Source organism: Falco biarmicus, chromosome 5 (assembly GCF_023638135.1).
Source record: "Falco biarmicus isolate bFalBia1 chromosome 5, bFalBia1.pri, whole genome shotgun sequence".
NCBI classification, from domain to species: domain Eukaryota; kingdom Metazoa; phylum Chordata; class Aves; order Falconiformes; family Falconidae; genus Falco; species Falco biarmicus.
Window position 1 is genome coordinate 21,251,580 of NC_079292.1, and position 17,058 is coordinate 21,268,637.

At 63.4% G+C, this 17,058-nt stretch overlaps 1 protein-coding gene across 1 annotated transcript in view; it reads right to left on the bottom strand.

Annotated features, from left to right (window-relative positions):
• FLNC (filamin C) overlaps positions 1-17,058 on the bottom strand; it is a 30,878-nt gene that overhangs the window by 10,769 nt on the left and 3,051 nt on the right. The window contains 34 exon segments of the mRNA XM_056340951.1: positions 231-420; positions 1,034-1,190; positions 1,285-1,408; positions 1,927-2,094; positions 2,571-2,731; positions 3,373-3,535; positions 4,080-4,253; positions 5,165-5,333; positions 5,335-5,763; positions 6,523-6,785; positions 7,222-7,260; positions 7,263-7,338; positions 7,936-8,105; positions 8,495-8,516; positions 8,518-8,586; positions 8,729-8,889; positions 9,164-9,287; positions 9,789-9,932; positions 10,242-10,355; positions 10,615-10,758; positions 10,760-10,809; positions 11,540-11,676; positions 12,013-12,139; positions 12,728-12,826; positions 12,829-12,864; positions 13,161-13,197; positions 13,199-13,362; positions 14,251-14,413; positions 14,799-14,876; positions 15,053-15,171; positions 15,549-15,699; positions 16,068-16,165; positions 16,594-16,733; positions 16,735-16,831. Of these exon segments, the coding sequence (XP_056196926.1) occupies positions 231-420; positions 1,034-1,190; positions 1,285-1,408; positions 1,927-2,094; positions 2,571-2,731; positions 3,373-3,535; positions 4,080-4,253; positions 5,165-5,333; positions 5,335-5,763; positions 6,523-6,785; positions 7,222-7,260; positions 7,263-7,338; positions 7,936-8,105; positions 8,495-8,516; positions 8,518-8,586; positions 8,729-8,889; positions 9,164-9,287; positions 9,789-9,932; positions 10,242-10,355; positions 10,615-10,758; positions 10,760-10,809; positions 11,540-11,676; positions 12,013-12,139; positions 12,728-12,826; positions 12,829-12,864; positions 13,161-13,197; positions 13,199-13,362; positions 14,251-14,413; positions 14,799-14,876; positions 15,053-15,171; positions 15,549-15,699; positions 16,068-16,165; positions 16,594-16,733; positions 16,735-16,831 (4,557 nt within the window).

Consider the following 17,058-nt stretch of genomic DNA (forward strand, 5'->3'; position numbering starts at 1 on the left):
GATGCCATAGGGCAGCATCGGTAGTCTGGGGGGCAGCGTCGGTAGTCTGGGGGGCAGCGTGGGGCAGCATGAGGATGCTGTGGAGCAACACTGGGTAGCATGGAGGTGCTGTGGGGCTGCGTAGGCAATCTGTGGGGCAGCACAGGGATGCTGTGGACCGGCATGGGGAAGCCATAGGGTAGCAGGGAGATGCCGCAGGGCAGCGAGGGATGCCATGGGGCAGGGCCCACCTGTGACAAGGCACTTGCTGGCGTCGCCGGTGGGCACGGCGTGGATGCGGAAGGGGGAGCAGGGGATCTCGTCCCCCCCATACTTGATGGTGATGGTGTAGCGGCCCGGCAGGTCGGGGACGTAGGAGACCGTGTAGGTGCCGTCCCCGTTGTCCCGGATCGCCGCCTTCTTGGGCTGCCCCTCGGGGTCCTGCGGGCACCACCTGGCTCAGCACCCCATGGCATGGTGCCAGAGCACCATATAGGGCTCAGCACCCCATTGAATGGGTGTAAGAGCACCATGTGGGGCTCAGAACCCCATAGCATGGGTGCCAGGGCATTGTGTGGGTCTCAGCACCCCATGGTATGGGTGCCAAGATGGCACCCATGCACCATGTGGGCCTTGGCACCCCATAGCATGCATGTCAAAGGCTCAGCACCCCATGGCATGGGTGTCAGGGCACTGGGGCTCAGCACCCCACTAAATGGGTGGAAGACCACCATATGAGTTTCGGCACCCAATGTCATGGGTGCCAGGGCACCATATGGGGCTCAGTACCCAATAGCATGGGTGCCAGGGCAGCACTGATGCACCATGCAGGTTGCAGCGCCCAATGGCATACGTGCCAGGGCATCATATGGGTCTCAGCACCCTATGGCATGCGTGCTAGGGCACCCCACAAACACCACAAGGACCCCAGTGCCTCACGGCACAGGCACAAGAGAACCACATGGGTGCTCAGCCTCCCATCCCACATGTGCCAGCACTCCATCACCTCCTGGGGATCAGCCCCCCCACCACAGCATGGCCCCTGGGTACTCACCAGGATCTGGACAGTGAGCAGCCCCTCACCAGCATCACGGGCATCGATGGTGAACTCAACGGGCAGGCTGGCGGGGATGCCGCTGGCGCTCAGCCCTGGCCCACTGGCGCGCACCTTGCTGGCATCATGAGCGGGCAGCACCTTGATCTTGAAGGGGCTGTGGGTGGGCGTGGGTTGGTCAGCAGGGTGCTGGGACCCCCCTGCTGTGGTGGGGGTGTCCTCCCCAGTCACCCAAGGGTGGTGGTCCTCACCTGCGTGGCACCTCCTGGTCGGCATACTTGACGGCCACAGTGTAGGGCCCATCAGTGGCTGGGGTGTAGTTGACCTTGTGGGTGCCATCACCATTGTCACGTACCTCCACGGGCTCTGCCAGACCTGTGGGCCGGTGCCATCAGCAGGGCAGGGTGCTCCGTGGGGTATAGCATCCCACGGGACAAGGCATCCTTGGGCAGGGTGCCCCATGGTGTAGAGCATCCCATGGAGTACAGCATCATGTAGGGCAGGATACCCTATGGAGCAGTGCCTGCCATAGGGCCAGACATCCCATGGGACAGGGTATCTATGGGGCAGAGCACTCCACAGAGAACAGGCCACAGAGCAGAACAGAGTAGCCATAGGGCACAGCACTCTACAGAGAAGGACATGCCGTGGGGCAGGACATCTATGGGGTTGAATGCCCTATGGAGCAGGACACCCTATGGAGCCTCAGACCTATGGGGTTGGACACACTAGGGAGGCAGGGCATCTCTAGGCAGCATGTCCCTGGGGGTAGGACACCCTATGGAGAAGGATATCCATGAGGTTGGACACCCTTTGGAGCAGGGTATCCATGGGATCGGGCTCCCCCTCCATCCATGCCCCCCACCACCTCCCCGCCGTGTGTCCCCACGTACCAGAGGGTCCCAGCAGCGTGACCTCAAGAGGCGCCAGCCCTGCTGCGCTGCAGTCCACAGTGAAGGTCTGGGGCACCCGGGCCCTGACACTTGGGCCTAGCCCTGGTCCTGAACATTTCACCTTGCTGGGGTCCACCACGTCCTTCACCGGCACCCGGAAGGGGCTCCCTGTGGCAGTGGGCAGGGATCAGTGCACGCAGGGGAGTGGTGTGGGGACAGGGTCAAGGTGGGCATGTGGCCAACATAGGCACAGCATGAGCACAGCAAGGGGACAGCATGGCCATGAGGTCAACACAGGCATGGGCACAGCAGGTCTGTGGGGTTAATGTGTCCATGGGGTCAACACGGGCACAGGGACAGTGTGTCCACGGGGCCAACATGAGCATGGGGACACCAAAGCTATGGCTGTGGGGATAGCACAGGCATGGGGTCAGTGTGAGCATAGGGTCTGCATGGTCACGGGGACAGCAGGGGGTGGACATGGGGCCAGCATGGCCATGGGGTCACCACTGGGTTGGACATGGGGTCCACACAAGCGCACCTACCTGCCAGCACCCAGGAAACCATCTCCAACCCACAGCCACCCTGGTGGCTCCCACAGCCCCCCCCCAGCTTCCCCTGCCCCCCCCAGCCCCACCACGCACCAGGGATGGGATGGCCACCGAAGGTGATGTTGACATCGTAGTCCCCAGGTGTGAAGGGGATGTACTCCACTGTGCAGCTCCCATCCTTGTTGTCCTTGCAGGACATCTTGGCCTCGGAGGGACCCTCGATGGCCAGGCCTAGCCCCCCGGTGCCTGCACCCCTGGGGATGTGACACCACTCAGGGACGCTGCCAGGGGTGGCCTGGCTTTTGGTGTAGGGGTAACATGTCCATGGTGGGTGCTGGGGGGGCCACATCCATGGTAGTGAGATAGAGGTACCACCTCCATGGCAAACAGCCAGAGGTCCCATGTCCATAGTAGTGGGATGGAGGTGGCATGTGTGTGCTGAGGGGAGTAAGCTGGCACATCGACGGCAGGGGGTGGAGATGCCATGTTGGTGGCAAGAGATGGAGGTGCCACATCCATGGCAAGGGGACAGAGATGTCACATTGGTAGCAGGTGGAGAGAGGTTGGAAGTGGCACATCCATGGCAGGGGATGGAGATGGGAGGTTGGTGGCATGGGATGGAAGTGGCAGGTCAAATGGCAAGAGATGGATGTGGAGGGTTGCTGGCAGGGGATGGAGGTGCCAATCCAGTACAAGAGGATGAAAGTGGCACATTTGTGGCATGGTATGGAGATGTCAAATCCAATGCAAGAGGATGGAGGTGGCATATCCACGGCATGAGACAGAGATGCCAGGTTGGTGACATGGGATGGAGGTGGCAGATCCATGGGAGGGGCTGGAGGTGGTGGGTTGGTGACAGGGGTGCGAGGTGGCTGGGGGGGGGTCCAGTGCCCACCTGGTCTCCACAGTGAAGCGGTTTGCCTTGCCGACAAGGCCACCCTCCAGGCCAGGCCCATGTGCCCGCACACGGCTGGGATCGCAGCCCTCTGCCACCCCCACACGGAAGGGGCTCTTGGGGACCGCCACGTCATTGTATGTCACCTCCACCCGGTGCATGCCTGGGGATACAAGGACAGGCTGTCACTCCCCTCCTGCCATGGAGGGGAGGGGGGTCTCAGGGGTCCCTGGTTGGAGTTTGGAGGGAGGTTGGGAGTCCCTGGTTGGGGTTTGAGCTGGGACTGGGGGGTCTCTGGTTGGGGTTTGGGGTTCCCTGGTTGAGGTTGTGGGGGCCTCTGGCTGGGGTCTAAGGAGGGTCTCAGGATTTGGGGGTCTATGGGGGAGTCAGGGGGTTGGGGGTCCCTGGTTGGGGTTTGGGGGGCCTCAAGGTGTTTTGGGAGTCCCTGCCTGGGGGAACTGGGGGGTCCCTGCTTATGGGGGAACAGGGGGACATCTCCAGCCAGGGGGGGGGAACAGGGGGGGTCCCCACTTGGATGTGGGTTGGGGGGGGGGGGGAGGCGGGGCGCCTCTCTGGGGATCCCCACCTGGGGGATGGAGGATGTTTGCCCAGGACGTGAGGTACTCTGTGGGTGTTGGGGTCACTGGGGGGGATGTCAGGGTCCTCTGGGGGTTTTGGAGTCCCCAGGGTGGGTGGGGGTCCCTCACCATCCTCATAAGGAGTGTAGTCCACGCGGTAGGTGCCATCGCCGTGGTCAGTGATGTAGGTATCGGTCTTGGCACCCGAGGGGTTGACCACCCAGGCCTTGACATGGGGCCCCCCAGTCTTGGTCAGTGCCCGGGCATCCACTGTGAAGTCAGTGCCCACCTCACGCAGCACCCCTGCAGCACAGCACCCTCAGCACCTGCTCAGCACCTGTGGTGAGGTGCCTCCCCAACCCCCGAGAATGAGTCTCCAGCCCCTCTCCTTGCATCCCACAGCTACAGGGCAGGGGGTACCCAGGAGGAGCCCCCTATAAGAGGCAGTGCCCGTGGGGATAACCTGTGGACCCCTGTGTAAGAAGGAGGGCAAGGGTGGCCATGGGCAGGAGATGCCCATCCAAGGGCACGGTTTCCATGGGGAGAACATATCCATGGGAGTGTCTGTGGGAAGAAGGTGCCCATGGGGAGGACATGCTGGTGCCCATGCAAGGGGGAGGTACCCATGGGGAGAAGGTGCCCATGTGTTGGAGATGTTGGTGCCCATGGGGAGGAGGTGTCCATAGGGTGCCCAGGAGTCCTCCCCATGAGAGAGGGTGTCTATGGGGAGAAGGTGTCCCCAGGGGGACATGGGGAGGAGGTGCCCATGAGGAAAAGATGCCCACAGGGATGGGATGTCCATGAGGGTACCCAGGATGTCCATGAGAGGGGGTGTCTATGGGATGGCCATGGGGAGGAGATGTTGGTGCCCATAAGGATACCCATGCAAAGGAAAGATGTCCATGGGGAAGAGATGTCCACGGGAGTGCCGAGGAGTCTTCCCCATAGGAGGGGGTTCTATGAGGAGGAGGTGTCTATGGGGATGGGAGATATCCATGGAGATGACATCCCACAGGGATGAGGGTCCCATGGGAAGGATACACCAGTGCCCATGAGGATGTTCACTGGGAGGAGGTGCCCATGGGGAGACAGTGCCCATAGCTATGTCCATGGGGAAGAGGTGCCCACAGGGATGGGATCTCCATGGGAAAGAGGTGCCCATGAGGAGGAAATGCCCATAGTGGCATCCATGGGGAGATGTCCCTTGCTCTCACCTCGCGGCTCCACGCCTTTACCGTAGACCTTGACACCACTGGTATCCACAGCAGGATCAACGGTGACACGGACAGGGAACTTGGGGACGGGGTGGCCACCGTATTTGATGGTGATGGTATAGGAGCCGGGGCAGGCAGGGGTGTAGGTGATGGCATAGGTGCCATCCCGGGTTGTTCTGGATGAGCACCTCCGCTTTCACACCAGCTTCCGAAATTATCTCAATGGTGAGTTCAGCGTCCCCAGCTTTGGAGCAATCCACCATGAAAGTGGCCACCTCCCCAGCTTTGCCGCGTTCCAAACCAGGCCCGCTGGCTGTCACCTTGTTGGGATCAAAGATGGGGGTCACCTCCGCCTTGAAGGGGCTGCCAGGGATGTGCCGGTCGGCAAAGAGGATGTTGATGGTGTAGTCACCAGGCTCTGTCGGCAAGTAGGAGACCGAGCAGGAGCCATCGCCATTGTCCTGGCACTCTATCTTGGCCTCGCAGGGACCCTCCACTGTCAGCCCCAGCCCGCCGGTGCCTGCGCCCTTGGTGTCAATGGTGAAGGGGGCTGGGGTGCCCACCTTGCCGCCCTGCAGCCCTGGCCCATAGGCACACACCTAGGGGGGGAGACACACGTCAGAGGAGGGGGTTGGGGGCCACACATGTGTGTGCAAGGCGAGGGGTGGGGGTGCCGGCAGGCTCTGCCAAGGCAATGGGTGTGCAAGGGGCAGGGGGGCGCCGTGCCAGTGCTGTGTGCGTGCAAGGGACGGGTGTGCCAGTGTGCGAGGGATGGGCGTGCTGGCAGTAACTGTGGAAGGGATGGGCATGCTGGTGTGCAAGGGACAGGTGTACTGGAGGTGAGTGTGCAAGGCATGGGCCAGTGTGCAAGGGATTGGCATGCCAGTGGGAAGCATGCAAGGAATGAGAATGCCCACGGTATGCATGCAAGGCATGGGTGTGCTGGTGACAAGTGTGCAAGGGATAGGTGTGTCCACAGTAAGTGTGCAATTGCACCTGCAGCATGGAGGTGACAAGCACGGGTGCTCTCAGTCCATGTTGTTATGCGAGTGGGGTGTGCAAGAAGCATGCAAGTGGTGTAAGTGTGCAAGGAACACCATGCAAGTGTGTGGGCAGGGTGGGTGCAACCAGCTGGCACGTGCAAGCAGGGAGCGGGCACTGTGCGGGCAGTGGAGGTGGCTGTGAGCAGCGTGGGTGTGCAACAGCGCACACAAGCAGCTTGAGTGTGCGAGGAGCGTGCATAGGCAACGTGACCTGTCCATGGGCTGCATGCATGGGGCACACAAGGACACACGTGTGCAAGGGGTGGGGGGCACACTCACCCCCTTGCATGCATGCCGGGCAAGCAATGGCCTCACCTTGGAGGGGTCAGGGGGCAGCTGCGCCTCCACGGGGAAGGGGCTTCCAGGGACCGGGTGTCCATCGTAGGTGACCTCCACCTTGTAAGGCCCCTCCTCGGTGGGGGTGTAGGTAACAGGGTGGGGGCCGCCAGGGGGGGCTGGGCCCACCTTGCAGGGGAGGGGGCGGCGGGAGGGGCCAGTGACCTTGACCTCCACCTTGCCCTGGCCCCCAGCTCCCTGTGCCTCTACTGCGAACTCCTGCGCCTGCCCCACCTCCACCTCTGCGGGGCAACATGGGGGTGGTGGTCAGGGGAGGGGGACACACCCAGGGGGGTAGCCCATGCCTAAGGGTGTCCGTCCCCCCCCCCCAGTGTGCCCCCACCCCATAGTGGGCCCACATCCAAGGTGTCATCCCCCCCCAGGGTGCCCCCCACTTCATATCCAAGGGTCTTGTTTCCACCCCATAGCGCGCCCCTCCCCAAGGGTGCCCCCACCCCACAGTGCACCCCACACCCAAGGGTGCCCCCTTCCAAGGTGTCCCCATCCCCTGCTGCATCCCATACCCAGGGTGTGTCCCCCACCCCATACCCAGGGGTTGTGCCCCCTCGCACGCATGCCCCACACCCAAGGGTGCCCCCCCCATGGTGCCTACACCGTAGCGATGCCCTCCCCCACCCCAGGGTGCCCACCCCCCCCCCCACCAAGACCCCCACTCACTGCTGTTGAGCCCCTGCACCTTGACCTTGCTGAGCTGCAGGGGGGCGCCACGGTGACAGGGAAGGGGCTCCTTGGGATCTGGTCCCCCCCGTAGGTAACCACCACGGCCAGGGGACCCTGTGGGTGCACCCGCACCTTAGGGTGCTGCCAGGGGGCCCCCCCACCCACACCCACTGAGGGGGGGAAGGGAGAAGGGGCCTGCAAGGGGGTGTGCTGGGGGATTCGTGTCACTCATGGGTGCTGGAGGGGGTACCTGGGGGTGCCCAGGGGCTTTGGGGGTCCCTGGGAGACCCAGGAGGTTCAGGAGCCCAAGGGGTTCCCAGGGCTCAGGCACCCATGGGTGCTCGGGGACGGCAGGGATATGTGTCAGAATCCCAGGGCTGGTGGCATCCATGAGACTGTGGGAGGGTTTGGGGGTCCTGGGGTGGGAATGGGGTGCCCATGGCATGGGGCATCCATGGGGATGAGGTGCCTACACCGGGATGTCTGTGGGGGTGTCCTTGGGGTGCCCAGGTGACAGGATGTCAGTGAGGGTACCCCTATGGGTTATCTACAGGGGTGCCCGTGTGGGGTGCTCATATGGGATGGGGTGTGCCTGGGGGCAGTTCATATGGAATGGGGGGCCCCTATGAGGGGTTCGTATGGGACAGGGGGCTGCAGGGGATGGGGTGGGGTGCCCCAGGGGGTGCCGTAGGGGTCTCCCCCATACCCCACCTGCTGCAGAGCGGTGTACTTGACGGTATAGGAGTAGTCGTGGTTGTCGATGACCTCGAAGTCGCGCACAGCGGGGCCCTGCCCTGGCCCCCCGAACTGCACCTCCAGCGGCGCCTTGCCCGCACCCTTCGTCTGCACCGTGAAGTGGGTGGGCTTCCCCACCTCCACGCCTGTGCCGTACGGTCAGCGCCCGCTGCACCCCCACAGCGCCCAGACCCACGGCACCCACATCTCTGCCTTACAAGCACCCAGCCCCACAGCACCCAGCCTTGCTACCCCCATATCACCCCCACCCCACAGCACCCTGTCCCAGCCCCTTGCTCTATAGCACCCAGCACCACAGCACCCAGAACTCCATCCCCACAGCACCCAGCCCCACAGCACCCAGGGTCCCTGCCCCACAGCACCCAGCCCCACAGCACCCAGGGTCCCTGCCCCACAGCACCCAGCCCCACAAGCACCCAGGGTGCCTGCCTCACAGCACCTAGAACCCAGCCTTGCTCCCCCCATATTACCCTGCCCCGCAGCACCCTGCCACCCCATCTCCCTGTCCCCTCACCCGTCCGGTTGAGCCCGGGTCCCCTCCGCCTTGACCTTGCTGGCATCATGGGATGGGTCCACCTTGATGCGGAAGGGGCTGCTGGGGATCTCCTGGGGAGAGAGACGGCGGCATGGTGGCACGGCAACACTGCCAGGGGACAGAGCCCCCCCACCCCACAGGACCTCAGTGGGCAGGGAGGTGACATGCAGGCCACCTGGTGTGGAGCAGGAGGCTGGGATGGGTGTGCAGTACCTGGTTGGCAAAGAGCACCATGATGGTGTACAACCCAGCACCCGGTGGCGTGTACTTCACTGTGAAGGTGTCATTGTCGTTCTTGATGATGTCAAAGTCAATGTCGGCCTCCAGCGGCCCCACCACGCCGGGGGCACATTTGATCCCAATGCTCACGTCCCCTGCAAAGGGTCCCCACCATCAGCACTGTGTCACCCTGCTCCCCTGGGTAGCACCAAGGGATGGGCTGGACCATGGACACGGGCCTGGACCAGGAATGGGTTGATGGACCAGGAACGCAGGGGCAGGACCAGGGATGATGGATGAGGACCAGGGTGGCAGGGATGCAAGACCAAGACTAGGAATAATGGACCAGGACCAGGGATGCAGAAAACAGCTGCCATGCCCACAGAGGGGCTCCCATGGGTGCCAGATGCTCCCATGGTGGGTACCCACCTTGTCCAGCCTCACTGCAGTCGACGGTGAAGTAGGTGGGCTCGTTGGCCTTCAGCCCTGTCTTCTCCACACCTGGCCCATAGACCTTCACCCTACCAGGGTGGCTGCCCTCACCCACATTCACCTGTGGGTACAGGGAGTGTTGCCAGCGGCATCCGTGGTGCCATGAACCCCTCCTTATGCCTGCCACCCATGTACCATGCACCTCATCCTCCTGCCCAGCACCCTCGTCATTGGGCCTGGCACCACACAGACCATGGACCTCACCCCTGTGCCCAGCACCTGTGAATTTCAGCCTGGCACCCCATGGGTCTGGGACGCCCAACTCCACTACTGGCACCCCAAGTCCCTGCATGTCTGGCACCCCATTCCCATCAACCCATGGGACCCCCCATCTCCATGCTTGGCACCCTATAGGTCTAGGAACCCCATCTCCATGCCCAGCACCCCCATCCCCATGTCCATCACCCCACAGGACCCCTATTTCCACCCCTGCCACTCTGTCTCCATCGGCATCACCCCATGGACCCCCATCCCCACCCTGGCACCCCATTCCCATGGGACCCCCATCCCTATCATCCCATGGACCCCCAATCCCATGCCCAGCACCCCATGGGACACTCACACGGAAGGGGCTGCTGGGGGTGGTAACACCCCCCCAGGTGACGATGATGGTGTGCTTGATGGCCTTAGTGGGCACGTAGACGCAGTGGTAGGTGCCATCCCCGTTGTCCTTCACCTTGATGTCAATGGGGAAGCCCTCGGCGTCCTGCAGGCACCGGGGGGAGGTGAGGGGACCCACTGGCACCCATTGGCACCCAGCAGTGCAATGGTACTCAATGCCCAGCAGCACCCAATGGCACTCAGTGATGCCCAGTGGCACCCAACAGTGCCCAGCAGCACCCAACGGCACACAGTGATGCCCAGCAGCACCCAACAGGGCCCCACAGCACCCAGTAGCACTCAGTGATGCCCAACGACGCCCAGCAGCACCCAATGGCACTCAGTGATGCCCAACAGCACCCAACAGCACCCAGTGATGCCCAACAGCACCCAACAGTGCCCAAAGGCACCCTACCTGGGCGTAGAGCTTGAGGGGGCCCTTGCCGGCACCACGGGTGTCAATGGTGAACTCGGCCGGCCGCTCCACGATGCAGCCGGTGGGCTCCAGCCCCGGCCCGAAGGCCTTCACCTATGGGTGTGAGTGAGGGTGGGGGGAGTCAGGGTGGCATCAGCACCCCCAGCACCCATGGAGGGGGTGTGGGGGGGAGATCCGGGGAATGGGGGCAGCACATAGAGGTGCAAAGATGGGGTGGTAGCACCCGGGGGGTAGTCAGGTAGGGAGCAATTTCTGGGGGTGCAAGGAGTGCCCAGAGGGCGGGTAGCACCCGGGAGCGCAGGGATACAGAGTGCAGCAGGGTGCAATGGGGTGCTATGGGGCACAGAGCTACCTTCTCGGGCCAGGAGTCGTTGGGGGCGGGCAGGATGTGGGCGATGAAGGGGCTGTCCTTTATGTCCTCGTCATCACACACCACGTGGACAGCATACTCCCCTGCCTCCGTGGGCCAGTATCGCACATCACATGAGCCGTCCCCCCTTGTCATCACACTCAATCTTGGCCTGTGATGGGCCCTCGATGGAGAAACCTGGGGGGTGGCACCACCGGGTGATGCAGTCCTCCAAGAGAGCCCCAGCATTCTCAGCACCATGTTACCCTCCCCATGCCCATGTCCCCAGGGTGGTGACCCCCAGTCCATGTTCTTGTTCCCATCATGGTGTCTCTCAGCCTGTGCCCATGTCCCCCGGGTGGTGCCACCCAATACACGTCCATGTCCTCAGGGTAGTGACACCCAGTCCTTGTCTTCATCAAGGTGTCCCTCAGCCTATGCTTAGGGCCCCTGGGTGGTGCCCCCCGGTACGTTTCCATGTCCCCAGGGTGGTCACCCCCAGCCTGTGCCCATGCTTCCATCATGGTGTCCCTCAGACTAAGCCCATGTCCCCAGTATGGTGACACCCAGTCTGTGACCAAATCCCCAGGGTGGTGCCACCCAGTATGTCTCCATTGTTGTCATCCCAAGTCTGCACCCATGTCCCCATCTTCACATTCCCCAGTCTGTGTTCATGTCCCTGCCACGGTGCCACCCAACCTGTGCCCGTGTCCTCACTGCAGTGTCCTCTAGCCTGTCCCATGGCCCAACTGCAGTGCCACCTATCCCATGCCCACATCCCCACCACAATGCCACCCATTCCCATGCCCACATCCCCACCATGATACCACCCACTGCATGCCCACATCCCCACCATGATGCCACCCATCCTGTGCCCACATCCCCACCCTGGCACCCCCACCATGGGTGCCCCTGTGCCCCAACTCACCCAGGGTGCCAACTTCGGTGCCGATGGCCTCCACCACGAAGTCAGCCGACTTGCCCACTACGCCGCCCTCCAGCCCTGGCCCCCAGGCCCGCACCTTCTGGGAGCCTGGTTCAGGGGCCACCTGCACCTCGAAGGGGCTGCAGGCACCACATCAGCACAGGGCACCCTGCATGCCCCACGCCTATCGCACGCCCCTTGCTTGCAGCTTGCACACCCACTTGCATGTCCCTTGCACAGCATACGTGTGCCTTGCACACCCTCCATGGGACTTGCACATCCCTTGCACACACCATGTCTTTTGCACGCCCCTTGCACACCCTGCATGCTCGATGTGCCTTGCTTGCATCTTGCACCCCTCCTTGCACACCCTCCCACATGCCCCCCCCTTTGCACACCCTCCCACCCCAGGAGCCTGGTGGGGCAGGGGGTGCAGGGTAGGTGGGGGGGTCCCCGTGGGTGGTGGCTCAGCTGACCTGCGGGGGATGGCGTAGCCACCCCAGGTGATGGCCACCTGGTACTTGCCAGGCACCATGGGGTGGTACTCGCACTCATAGACACCGTCGCCCGCGTCCCGCACCTTCACCGGCTCCTCTGTGCCCTCTGTGGGAAGCAGGGGGTTTCAGATGGCGGCACCCCTTACCATGGTGCCCCCCCCTTCATGTACATCCCTCCATAGACAGACCCATGTTGACCTCCCAACCATGCACCCCCTCATAGACACTCCCATGGTGCCCCCCCAACTATGGGCCACCCATTGGGACCCCCCACGGTGCTCCACCAGCCATGGACCCCCCCATGATGCCCCCCAACTGTGCATCCCACCATGGTGCCCCCCCCAACCACTTACCCCTACCCATGGACACCCCCATGATGCCCTCCAACCATGCATCCCCCCGCCATGAGCACCCCCATGGTGCCCCCCAACCACGGACACCACCAAGGACACCCTCATGGTGCCCCGCAACCATGCGCATCCCTCCATGGGGACCCTCATGATTCACCCCCCCATGGCAGCCCCCCACCCATGCACATCTTTCCATATCACACCCCCCGCCCATGCACCCCACCCTGGGCACACCCCCAGACCCTCCCCAATCACATCCCCAACCCCTGGTGCCCTCCAACCATACAACCCTCCTGGTCACCCCCATGGTGCCCCCCACCCACCCCCGCCCCTTGCACACTCACTGGGCCCCTTGATGAGCACCCGCAGGTCCCCGGTGCCGGCGCCCTTGGTGAGCACCCTGAAGTCGGCCACCTCCTTCACCCGCACGCCCTTGGGCTGCAGCCCCGGCCCGTGGCCCGGCACGCTGAGGGCGTGCATGCTGCCGGCAGGATGGCACCCTCAGCACCCAGCACCGACAGCACCCGTAGGTGCTGGGAGGGCCCGGGCTGGGGAGCTCAAGGGAGGGAAGAGGCAGGTCAGGGGGTCCCCAGGGGCATAAGGGTGGTATTGGGACACCCTGGGGACAGATGGATGCCATGGAGACAGTCTGGGGGACACCCTGGGGTATATGGGTGCTATGGGGAGACTACAGGCACAGGGGTGCCATGGGGCCACCTGGGGAACTGATGGGTGCTGTCATGCAGACATGGTGGGGCCCCCCATGGCAGGTCTCACCTTCAGCCACGTTGACAGTGAAGGGGCTCTTGGGGATCTGGGGCACCGGCGTAAGTGACACAGATGGTGTGTGGCCCCTCCAGGACGGGCCGGTAGGTGCAGCGGTAGATGTTGTCCCCTTTGTCCTCCAGCATCACTTCCACGGTGTCCCTCCGGCCCTGGGGGTCCACAATCACCACCCCCACGTCGCCTGGGCCAGCCCCTACCACAGTGAGGGAAATGGGCTCAGTGCCACCCAGCCATGCCATGGCCAGGCCACCATAAGGATGTAGTCCCACTGCCACCAGGTCATGCCATAGCCATGTCATCATGAGGACGTGGCCTCAGTTCCACCAGACCATGCCACCATGAGAAAACAGCATCAGAGCCACCAGGCCATGCATGGATGACACAAGAAGGACACAATCTCAGTGCCACCAGGCCCATGCCATAGCCATGCCACCAGGAGGATGTGGCCCTAGAGCCACGAGGCTATGCTGTGGCTATGCCACACCCTCAGTGTCCCCCGGCCTCATCATGGCAAGGACATGACCCCAGTGCCACCACACCATGACACAGTGAGAACATCCAGCCAAGCCATGGCAAGGACACGGGCTCAGTGCCACCCAGACATGTCATTGCTGTATCACCACAAGGACACTACCACCTGGTCACACCATGGCCATGCCACCATGAGAGCATGGTACCAGAGCCACCAGGCCATGCCATGGCCATGCCACCATGAGGACATGGTCCCAGAGCCATCAGGTCATGCCACCCTGAGGACACAACCTCAGTGATACCCAGTAACACATTGGCCATGCCACAATAAGGACATAGCCCCAGAGCACCATGCCATCCCATGGACATGGCATGAGAAGGACACTATCTCAGTGCCACCAGGCTATGCCATGGCCTTGCCCTCATGAGGATGTGTCAGAGCCAGCAGGCCATGGCCAGGGCCACACCACCATGAGGACAATGCCCTCAATGTCACCCAGCACCAACACATCCATGCCACACCTCAGTGCCACTGGCCCATGCCATGTCTTGGCACCAAGCCAGAGAAATGACCCCCCCTGCTCCATGTCCGGTGGCCACCAGAGCCCACCTGCGGTGTAGATATCGAAGTAGGTGGGCTTGTTGGCCACATTGCCGACAGGCTCCAAGCCAGGGCCGCGTGCCATCACCTTGTTAGCGTCCCCAAGGGCCATGCCCACATTGACACCAAAGGGGCTCTTGTCAATATTCTGCCCCGCAAACAGCACCGTCACCTGTGGGATAAGGTGGGGGTCAGGGGTGGCCATGTCCCCCACTGCCACCCAGCACCTTGGTGGCACCCCCACAGGGTACACAAAGTGGGACACCCCAGGGACCTCCAGTGCAATGTCCTGAAGGGGCTCCCTTCACCCCCCTGCCCCCCCCAAAGGACCCCTTATTGCCCTCCCTGGGACCCTAACACAAGAACCAGCAGGGACCCAAGCAGACCCCTCAAGGGCTCCCCCAGGGCTCCCCTATTGCAATACCCCCTCCAGGGACCCTAATGGGGACACTCCAGGGACCCCAGCACTCCTCTGTGCTGAGCACCCCCCATTCCGGGTGCAGGGGACACCCACCACCCCAAGACGCACGTTGAGGTGCAGGTCTATGGGTGCTCACCTTGTGCAGCCCCCCAACCTTGGGCACATAGGTGACGCTGTATGTCCGCTTCTTGTCATTGTTGGGGACAACCTTGGCCTAGGGGGGAACCCCAAAAAAGGAGGGGTGAGTGACACAGAGTTGGAAACCTGGGTACGCCTAGGGGGGAACCCCAAAAAAGGAGGGGTGAGTGACACAGAGTTGGAAACCTGGGTACACCCCACACACAGGTGGGGTGCTGGGGGAACCCAGGCATCTGGGTGCCCCAACCATACCTCCTCAGTGTGACCCTCAGGGTCCTCAACGTAGACCAGGACCTCGCCAACCCCCGCCTCGAGGGTCTCCACCGTGAACTGCGCTGGCTTCAGCACCACGTTCCCTTGGGGCTCAATGCCTGCAGGTGCCCAGGGGTCAGGGTGCCACCCCCCACCAGCACCCCATGGTGGGCACCCAGCTCCTGGGACCCCCCTCAGCTTGGGACCTCCAGGTTGCCCTTGGAGGTGGCAGGGGGTCCCTGGGCACCCCCAAGTATGAGGGGGGGCTGGGGTTGGAAAGGGGTCCCTGGGCTTGGAGAGGGACTCATGGTTTACCTTCATGCCCTGACATCCCACGTCCCCCCCTTGTGGCACCCATGTTCCCCTGCCCTGTGCCCCCTCCCCATGCCACCCTTGTGCCTGGCCATAGCATCGCCCCTGTCCCCTGCCATGTCTCCTCCCACACCCCCTCTGTGCCTGGCCACCGTGTGCCCCCCAGTGCCCCCCGTGCCCGTACCAGGCCCGTAGGCGCGGGCGCGGGAGGGCTGGGGCTGGCGGGCGCGCAGGGGGGCCCCCGGCTTCAGCTTGGCCTTGGGGAACTGGGAGAGGTAGGTCATCACTGAGTGCTCGTCCACGTTGGGGTCCACAATCTCCTCGGGGGCAATCACCTGCAGGGACACACACCCCCCAATGCCAGTTAGCCCCTCCCATGATGCTCCCACCCACGGTGGCCCTGTCAAGGACCTCACACACGCTGCGCCCCCACACACCACACACCCAGGGACCCCCCACGCCCAGCGACCCCATAGGGACCCTCCCCTGTCCTTCCCACTTTGTACCCAGGGATGCCCCATGCCCAGGGACACCCCTGCCCCACTCCATGTCACCACACTTAGGACCCCTCCACACACGCCCTCACCCCATCATGGGACCTACTGGCACCCAGGACCCCATCCCACATGCCCCCCAGCCCCACTATGCCACGGGGCTGCCAGGCCCTCCCAGCACTCCCAGTGCCCCCCAGTGCTCCCAGTACCTGGGGGACACCCAGCCAGTCGTCTGCCTGCTGCATGGCCTCCCGGGCGTTCTGCACCGGCTGGTTGGGGTCCCAGCTCTCCCAGTCTGGGCACAGGCCTGGACAGGGCAGAGGGTGGGTGTGAGATAGGCAACCTCGGGGGGAGGGGGAGCAGCACCCCCACCCTCCTGGGGGGGACAGCACTCCCTCCCCCTTTTGCCCCCAGATCCTCCCAGTGCCCCCCAGCATCCCATGCCAGCACAGCCTGGGGGATGGCTATCCCCCAGTACCCCTGCCCCCCACCCGTGCCCCCCTGAGCCAGCATGGACCAGGGGGGGCACTTGACTATTAATGAGGGGGCAATTGCCCTCCAGGCCCTGTGCCCCCCATGGCCACTAACCAGGGGGGGCGGGGGGGGGTGCAATAGCTCCCCCATACCCCATGCCCACTAACCGGGGGGGCAATTACTCCCACAGCCCACTGTCTGGGGGGTGCAGTTGCCCTCCACAGCCCGCCCCCCCCCCCCCCCGCCCCATGCCCTCCTCACCAGGGGCACAGTTGTCCACCAGGGCACCCAAGGCTTTGCCATCCTGCCAGTCACGGTGGAAGTTGGTGATGGGCAGCTGCGGCACCTTGTTCTGGATCCAGCCCAGCAGTCGCTGCTTGGGGGTCTGCCGGCGGGCGTCCATCCTCCCACATGGGCATGGAGATGGAGTAGTGCAGGATCAGCGTCCAGATCAGTCCCAGGATCAGCTTCAGGTTCCCATCCACGATGGCCTTGCTGTCTGCAAGCACACAGGCACTTCAAGGCCACCACCTCCAGCTTTGCCGTGGGCGTCCCCAACACCCTGGAGCCAGCCTGGGGACACCCCAGAGCACCCACAGGGTCCCTGTCATCCTGGCACCCCAGAGCATGCATGGGGGTCCTTGCCACCCTCAGGGTCCCCACGTTGGCACCCCAGCACCCACAGGGTCCCCACTACCCCAACGTCAAGCTGGGGACATCCCAAAA